This window comes from Myotis davidii, unplaced genomic scaffold (assembly GCF_000327345.1).
Source record: "Myotis davidii unplaced genomic scaffold, ASM32734v1 scaffold577, whole genome shotgun sequence".
In the NCBI taxonomy this organism is placed as follows: Eukaryota; Metazoa; Chordata; class Mammalia; order Chiroptera; family Vespertilionidae; genus Myotis; species Myotis davidii.
In genome coordinates, this window is record NW_006289082.1 from 1642743 (window position 1) to 1651630 (window position 8888).

At 41.3% G+C, this 8888-nt stretch overlaps 1 protein-coding gene across 7 annotated transcripts in view; it reads left to right on the top strand.

The window, feature by feature from the left end:
* CAB39L (calcium binding protein 39 like) overlaps positions 1-8888 on the top strand; it is a 133573-nt gene that overhangs the window by 106171 nt on the left and 18514 nt on the right. For all 7 annotated transcript variants that reach the window (XM_015562323.1, XM_015562320.1, XM_015562321.1 and 4 more), the window contains 2 exons: positions 4790-4849; positions 6950-7015. In XM_015562323.1, the coding sequence (XP_015417809.1) occupies positions 4790-4849; positions 6950-7015 (126 nt within the window). The remainder of the gene's footprint in view (positions 1-4789; positions 4850-6949; positions 7016-8888) is intronic.

An 8888-nucleotide genomic window follows, 5' to 3' on the forward strand; every position in this document is an offset into this window, starting at 1 on the left:
ATCATTTATTGTCAGTTTTTCCATTTTCATTTGTGTGTGAATTTTTTTTAAATATAAATGTGGGGACATGAAGCATTAATGCAAGTCAAATGTTTCAGTGAATAAGTTTGAGCAGTTCAACTTTACAAAAATATAAATAAACCTGTTAAAATTTTCTGGACAATGCCAGCATTTGGATTTTTTTAAAACAAGTAAATTTCTTATTGATGGCAACTAAATGGTGTTTGTAGCATTTTTATCATACAGTAGATTCCATCCATTCACTATACTTTTCTAACTTAGTTGTCCTACATGCAAGTACATGTTTTTAATGTTGTCTGTCTTCTGTGCTGTTCCTGTAAGTTTGCTATTAAAATACATTAAACTATAAAAAAAAAAAAAGAAAGGAAGAGGAAATCTAGAAAGAACAGCAGAGTGAGTGGAAGGAAGGAAGGGTTGGGGAGAGAGAGAGTTGACTGGTGGGTAGAGGGAAGGGGAGGGGGGCAGGAAACATGGACATGTGTTCAGAGTGCTGTGAAACCCTAGGAGTCTTTTCATTTCACAGGCCTCAGTCTCACCTGGCAAAACGAAATGGTACAGTGGCTACAGATGAACCCCACCTCCAAAGAGTATATCTAGAGCACATGGTGAGAGCGGCCGTGGGGCATCAGATACGAAGAATGACATTTAACACAGAATATGATTTAATTTTTTTCCAGCAAAATATCTGTGCAGAAGCATTTACTGATTTCAGAGAGGAAGAGAGAGGGAGAGATAGAAACATCAATGATGAGAGAAAATCATTGACTGCCTGTGGCCTGTATGCCTACACTGGGGATGGAGCCCGCAACCCAGATATATGCCCTGACCTGGAATCAAACTATGACTTCCTGGTTCATAGGTCAATGCTCAACCACTGAGCCATGCTGGCTGGCCTGGGCTTTTGTTTTTAATCTCTTAGACAAACCTCTTTTGTTTTGAGCTCCAAGATGACTGTTGCCCAATTTAGTCATTCATGTTTTAATGTTGTTAGTTTATGTTTTTGTCATGGTATTGTCTATAAATTGACCTTCCCCAAAAACGATTTCTTACAACCATGTTTTTTCCATCCCCCCTCCAAGAATCAGGATGAGTGAAGTAGTTTGAATTCCATCTCTCTGCCACCTGACAAGCTGTATGTCCTTGAGCAAGTTCATTTTTCTTATCTGTGCAATGAAGAAAATACTTCCTGCTTTGTGGAGTTATGAAGGTTAGAAATAATGTGTGTAAAGTACTGGGCACCCTTCCTTCCCCAGCATGTGGGTAAACCCTTAACAAATGCAGCTGCTGCTGGTGGATCTAGTATCATGTTCACGCCATTGTGTGTCTCTTAATTCCACTTACCACTAAAATATCAACATCCCATTTGTTTTTAAAGCATAATACTTATACTGTGCAAATCTTAGATCTGTTAAACAGAATTGTTAGGAGGTGGGATGAAACAGTATATACTGTTTCAAATTTTTAAATTTTAAATTCTTTAAAATTTGAACTTTATTTTTATTTGCAATTTTCTGCTTTTTCCTTTTTGGGTAAAATCCTAGCTAGTTTCTTTTTCCCCCACTCCATTATATGCTCTATAATAATGCTGCAATTATATTTGTCTATGTGTTATGTGTATATATGCATGTGTTTATGTTCAGCTCTTTATATATAAAAGGCTAATATGCTAGGTGTCCCTATGCCCATCTGACTGGTCACTATGATGCGCACTGACCACCAGAGGACAGATGCTCAACCCAGGAGCTGCTGAGCTGCAGTGACTTTGCAGCAGCGGTTCTCAGGTGACACACCCCAAAACCAGAGAGGAGGAAGCCCGATTCCTCGTGGGTCTGTGTAATTCCAACTTCGGCCGTGGTTTATGTTGTTGCTGGGGCACTGTTGGCCTCGAATCTGGTTTACCGCACACTTGTGTTTGCCATCCACATCCTGTATGACAGCAACTTTGCAGAATGCCCTCTTGCACTTCGGGACCCCTCGGGGGATGTTGGAGAGCAGGTTTCAGCCCGATCCCCACAGGCCAGGCTGAGAGACCCCACCTGCCAGAGTGACCCCGCTCCACAGATGCCAGGGAGGGACCACGGGAGGTTGGCTCCAGGGTGTGTCCAGCCCATCTTGCCCAGTCCCGCCCTGCCAGCTACCTTCTAATTAATTTCCTTTCAATGTGCACTGGGTCACTAGTTTCATTATAACATTGTTGAGATGCTATAGGAACTTAACTCTTACTTATGTCAGTTAGCCTATGGTAGAATTGGTTGGTTTGTTTTTTTGTGTATGGGGTTTTTTTGGTGGGGGGGGGCTTGGTTAATCTTCACCAGAGGATATATTTTTCATTGATTTTTTTAGAGAGGGACACATTGGCTGTCTCCCAATTAGGGCTGGAGAATCAAACCTGCAACCCAGGTATGTGCCCTTGATTGGGAATTGAACCTGAGACCCTTCAGTGCACTGGCTGATGCTCTCTTCACTGAGTCACACCAGACAGGGCAAAGTTGGTTTTGTTTCACTTAAAGTTACAAAACTTATTGACAATGTTAAGTGAGGACTTACTGTATATACATAGTATAATCCCTCCAGTTTTGTGCATTCATTTATTATATACATAAACTAGAGGCCTGATGCATGAAATTCATGCAAGGGGCTCAGCCCTTGTAGCCCCAACTTTATCTGGAAGGTCGTCCGGATGGTTGTTCTGCTGTTTGGTCTAATTAGCATATTAGGTCTTTATTATATAGGATGTTAGGGTATAGCTATGAATATATAATATATGCATACTCAAGTGTAAGAGTAAGTGTGAGAAAGAATACAAATCATTTAATGGTCGTATCCATTATATACATGGAGAAATTTTATCCTACCATATTCTTCTATTATTGAATTTTTAAGTTATTTCAAATTTTCTCCCCTTAGAATTTTGAAGGAGATGTTACTAACAGAACTCCCTCCTGATTCTTTGGTGTATTACTGATGTGTAGTGAACAGAAAATCTTTCCAGGCAGCATTCAGTGGCAGAGTGCTTTTTGTGTTGCTACTGTTGCTGCATGTGCAGGCTCTGGAGCAGAGGGAGAACATGGGCCAAACTCTCAAGGCTGACAACTTGTGGCGGGTGGAGAACTCCCATGGTGCATCAGTCCTGGGTCAGCTCAGAAAAATCACTGATACTGCTGAGGAGCTTTAGGAAAGGGGTTGTCTGCAAACTAGGTATTCAAATATCCATCTAGGAAAAGATTAGGGACCCCAAAGGAGGCTGTAGGTCTACCTTACTCTCTCAAGGGTCCGTGATAGAGGAATAGTTTGAATTTTTACTTCAGACAGGCCATGACTGAATCTCTGTAAAAGATCCCCCCCATTTTTTATCCTCGCCCAAGGATATGTTTGTTATTGATTTTTAGAGAAACAGAAAAAAGGAGAGATAGAGAAACATGGATGTGAGAAAGAAACATCGATCAGTTGCCTCCTGTACACACTGTACCTAACTGGGGAATTGAACCTGAAACTTAGGTGTGTGCCCTGATCTGGAATTGAACCCATGCTCCAACCAACTGAGCCACCCAGCCAGGGAAGTTTTCAACTTTGAAAGGGTGCATTGTGCTAATGTGTAACTCACACAGCCCATTAACCCCAGAGCAGGACAATATGAGATGGCCCCCGTTTTAAAAATTACAGTTCCAGAACAGCACACTTGTTTGGCTTCAGTGTTCTACAGGGAAAAAGTACCACATTTCCACTGATAGGCCCAATGGTCAATCATGAAATGAAATTAAGTTAGTCTCATTGTTTTTGAACTTGAAAATTATAATACAAAATGCTTTAAATATTTTAATTTTTATTAAAATAGAAATATATGGGTTTTACCATTGCTGCTGCCTTCTTTGTGAGATTATTGTGTGTATCTTCTGTATGCTTTTAGGAAGTTTTAATTAAATATGTACTAAAGTATAAGAATTTATTTTGGAAAATTGTGAAATTCTTGTTAGGTTCTTAATTAAATTTTGAATGAAACCTGAATAGGGTATTTAGCCTCTAAGCTTATAAAAGGGATTAGGTGAAGCTTGTTTTCTTTCCACATTAAGGTGAATTAAGGATATGATTTAGGTGTGATTTGAAAACAGTCAAACGTTCCTTTATGCTTTTGTCCAGTTTTCTGAGAGTTATGTCTGTAATAAGATCAGGCTGCTTGTCTTCAACTTTGAAAGGGTGCATTGTGCTACTGTGTAACTCACAGCCCATTAACCTCAGAGCAGGGAGATATGAGATGGCCTGCTAAATGTCATTCTTGTGCTTCCCAGCATCCTAGGCAACTCTATTTTAAAAGTGGTTAAGAAAAAAACTAAAGCTTAAAATCCTTTAAAATCTGTTAACTTATGAGATATGGTTTTAGTCCATTAAAAAATGATTAGTTATTAATGATACTTTTAAAAGATCATAAACTTTTTTGAATATTATATCATATGCACAATGTAGAGTTGTGGCTTGAAGAAATTATACTGTAAACTCATCTCTAAAATACCATTTGTTTTAGTAACTAAATTATTTCTATAATTTAACAATAATATAAATTTAAAACACACTTGTTTTTAACATGAAACAAGCTTGTGTTTCACATCTTAAACTAAGAATGGAAATAATTTTGTGATATAAACAAAAAGTTTCTTCTGAAACTTATATGTTTCAAATTAGTGGATTTATTAAATCTTAGAAGGAAAAGACAGAATTTTAAAAAACTTTTTAGCTATGACCATTTTGTTTCACTTGTTTCTTCTTTCTCTAGGATTTACTAACCAGACATAAAGTGTTGGTAGCAGACTTCTTAGAACAAAATTATGACACTGTAAGTAGAAGTTATTTTTAAGTCTTACCTTATTCTCTCCTCCCTTCCTCCCTCCCTCCCTTTCTCCCTCCCTCCCTCCTTTCCTTTCTCCCTCCCTCTCTCTCAAATTTATGAGCACTTATTCCTGTTTATGATCCACTATAGAAATCCACCATGTCAACCATACATCCAATTGGTCTTTTACCCAGAAGCCAGGTCATCAGGAAACCTTATGGAAAATTGGCAATGGCAGGAGATCAGGGCTTTCTCATTTTTCATATCTCTTCCTAGTGTTATGCTCTGGAGCCCCAAGAAACAACTAGCACCTGCTCACCTTGATCTAGACTTAAGAGCATCCATGTTGCCCTTAAGAGCCAGTAGGTAACTTCCATATGGAAGAACACCCAACCCTTACTAAGATAAGTCATTTGACCTGGTCAATAATTACTTTTACTTACTAGTAGAAATACCAAAATATTTCTATTTTCTGACTCCCTTTTCTAATGGTGAATCCAGCTCATCCTTTTGTCATTTGAATTAATGTGACACTTCTAGCAAGCTTTCCCTAACACACCCTTACACACTCACACCCTTACGCGCGCGCGCACACACACACACCCTCCTGACTTCCCTCCCCTGCCCCTCTCTCACTGTTTACCATGTATTATTGTGTTGTGTCTGCATCTAACTAGCCAGTCCTTGAGTTCCCTGAGAGGCAGAACTTTATCTGTTGAACACAAAGGTTCAGAGTACAATATAGACTTTAGAGTCTGCTTGTTTGGCTTCAAGACCCAGCTCTCCCCCTTACTAATTGCGTGACCCTGGGCAAGTTCCTGTAACTACTTCAAAATAAACATTTTAATGCCTACCTCATAGGGCTGTGGTAGGAATTTGACAAGATTTGAAGTTTTCAAGATAGTACCATGGTAAGCACTCAGTATTAAGTTTTATCATTAATGTAAACTACATGCTTCTTTTATCCTTTTCACTTTCTTAATTCTCTCAGTAATTATTGTCAGTGTGCTCAGCTTGCCTTCATCTCACTCGAGCACACACATTCCTCCCACTTGGCCCTCTGAGGACCAGGACTGTTTTGTACCTTCTTCAGCCTCTGAACACTGTAGCTTTCAATTCTCTGCTGGTCTCGCTCCTTCCACCTTAGTAATCCCTGAGTGCATCAACACATGGTGGGAAGTTGACACTGAGCTTCCCCAGCGGCTGGCTCCCTGAGTTGATTGAAGGGCCTAAGTAATGATTGATGTTCGACCACAATAGGAAACAGGGGCTCCAAACACCAGTGTCCCCCAACCTCTGGGGAGAGTAGAGGTGCTCCAGAGAGGCTAGTTGGGGTTGGCATTGCCGTCTTGCAGCAAAAGTAGCCCTAGTTCCTCTACATTAGTGGTTCTCAACCTTCCTAATGCCGCGACCCTTTAATACAGTTCCTCATGTGGTAACCCCCAATTTCGTTGTTACAAATTGAACATAATTAAAGCATAGCAATTAATCACAAAAACAATATGTAATTATATATATATGTTTTCCGATGGTCTTAGGCGATCCCTGTGAAAGGGTCGTTCAACCCTCAAAGGGGTCGCGACCCACAGGTTGAGAACTGCTGCTCTACATGTTCATGCTATGAATTTGACAATTTGACTTTTAATGAGTTGCCAGGTGAAACCCTAAATTATTTAATCTTTCTCAAATTATTCATAGACTACCAGCAAGTCTACATAAACAGATTTCTTTAATATGGCATAAAATGCGTTGTCTTGCAACTCAATAGATGTTTTATTCAAAATGATTTATTGTGAGTATTCAATTACTACATTTTTCTACCCTATTTATAATTTGCAGAACTAAAATAAAATAGAGAAGTATGTCTCTTGTATCACTTGACCTTCCCACTCTTGATGTCTTTATGTGCAAAAGAGGATGGGGAAAGGGGAACCTCCCAGTGGACAGTGGTGGTCATTCTAGGGTTAAACACACAGAGATCGAAAGCACAGCAGCTGGGCTGCGCTGGACTCGGGGATTGGGGATTTACTTACTTCTGAAGCAAGTAAGCAAACCTAACGCAGAGAAATAACTATTAGTTTTACACTGTAATTTTTTTTTCATTAGATTTTTGAAGACTATGAGAAATTGCTTCAGTCTGAGAATTATGTGACTAAGAGACAATCTTTAAAGGTAATATCAAATTTAACTTAGAATCTCCATAAATTGATGTCTTGGTATTAAATGATTGGTTTATTAGTAAGGAAGTAAATACAGAAAAATTTAAGTATCCTTTTTGTAACTTGAGAAATATTTTATGTTACAACTATACTTTATAGCAAAATAATGTGTCTTGCCTCAAATACTTTTTAGAAGTAACTATAAATAATAAGTATGTGCTACTATACAAAAAGTGTGTTGTGTGTGACCACAACTTGAGATTACTAGTATATCTCAATTTGAGATTATATCTCCTATGAAATTCCTGTGGAAATGCCATTCTCCCTCATCAAACAGGGAGCCCAGCAGAGCAGGGCTACGTCTGTCTGTGAGTGGCCTTGCCTCCCTCAGTGAAAAGTGCCTGGAAGCAGCCATTTATCCAGGAGGGACATTTCTTGCGTATTCTGCCCAGATACAGTAAACCCTTAATTTTGCAGACCTTGATTTAATGAACTTCAGATTTAACGGATAAAATTTCTGGTCCATATGTCATGTGTGAAAATTAATACCCTGATAATTTTAAAATACTTTTGACTAAGATTTGCTTATAATTAACAGGTTATTTTGTTATTCGTTCACTGTTATTTTTAACAAATTTTAGCAAATAGTCCATATGTTGGGAAAAACACTAGTAATTTTGTTGAAATAAATATTAAATTATAGTCTACATATTGCGGCTCTGTGTGTGACAGCGGGTGGGGCCACAACCTCCCTATTGGCCCTGCTCTGTTCGTGACAGGGGAAGGCGCCCCAACCTCCTGATCAGCCCTGCTCTGTGCCTGATACGGGGGAGCGCCCCAACCTCTGATCACCCTGCAGCTCTGTGTGTGACATGGTGCGGCGCCCCAACCTCCCCCCCTCCCCCCGAACAGGCCCTGCTCTGTGTGTGACAGGGTAGAGCATGTGACAGGGGCAGCACCCCAACCCCCGAATTGGCTGTGCTCTGTGCGTGACGGTGTAGCGCCGCAACCTCCCCATCAACCCTGCCTTGAGTGTGACAGGGGGCTGTGCCCCAACCCCCCAATCGGCCCTACCCTGAGCGTGACTGGGGGTGGCATCACAACCTCCCGATCCGCCCTTCTCTGTGCATGACCGGGGGCAGCGCCCCAACTCCCCAATCGGCCCTGCTCTGAGCCCAACCAGGGGCTGCATTTAGGGATTGGACCTGCCCTCTGCCACCCGGGAGCAGGCCTAAGCCAACAGGGCGTTATCTCCTGAGGGGTCCCAGACTGTAAGAGGGCACAGGCCAGGCTGAGGGACCCACCCTTCCCCCCGAGTGCACAAATTTTTGTGCACCGGGCCTCTAGTCCTATATAATAAAAAAGAAACATGCAAATTAACCATCCCTCTGCTGCGCTTAAGCTACGTCCACCAGCCAATGAGGAGTGAGTATGCAAATTAACCTGACAAAGATGGCAGGTAATTTGCATGCACAGAGCAGAGTGGGAGAGCCAGCAGCTTGCGGGGGATGTGGCTCCCTCGGTCGCTCCCTTGCGGGGACATGGCTCCCTCGGTCACCGGATGGAGAGCAGAGCAGGAGAGCCGGAGGCTTGCGGGGTCGTGGCTCCGTTGGTCGAGAAAACCCAAAGCGTGGAGAGCACCAGGAATTCTGGGAATAGTAGTTTTGGAAAGCCCCAGGACCAGAAGCAGAAGCCCAGAGTGCGGGGAGCACCAGGAATGCTGGGAATCATAGTTCTGGTGGTAGACAGATCTCCTAGACACTAGAGCAAAGTGAGCCTGGAGCAAGTTACTGTTGCGGTAGGGGATGGAGGGAAAGCAAAGGTGAAGACATAAGTAAAGTCAGATTGTCTAGGAAAAATTAAAGGGAAGATATACTAAAAATTCC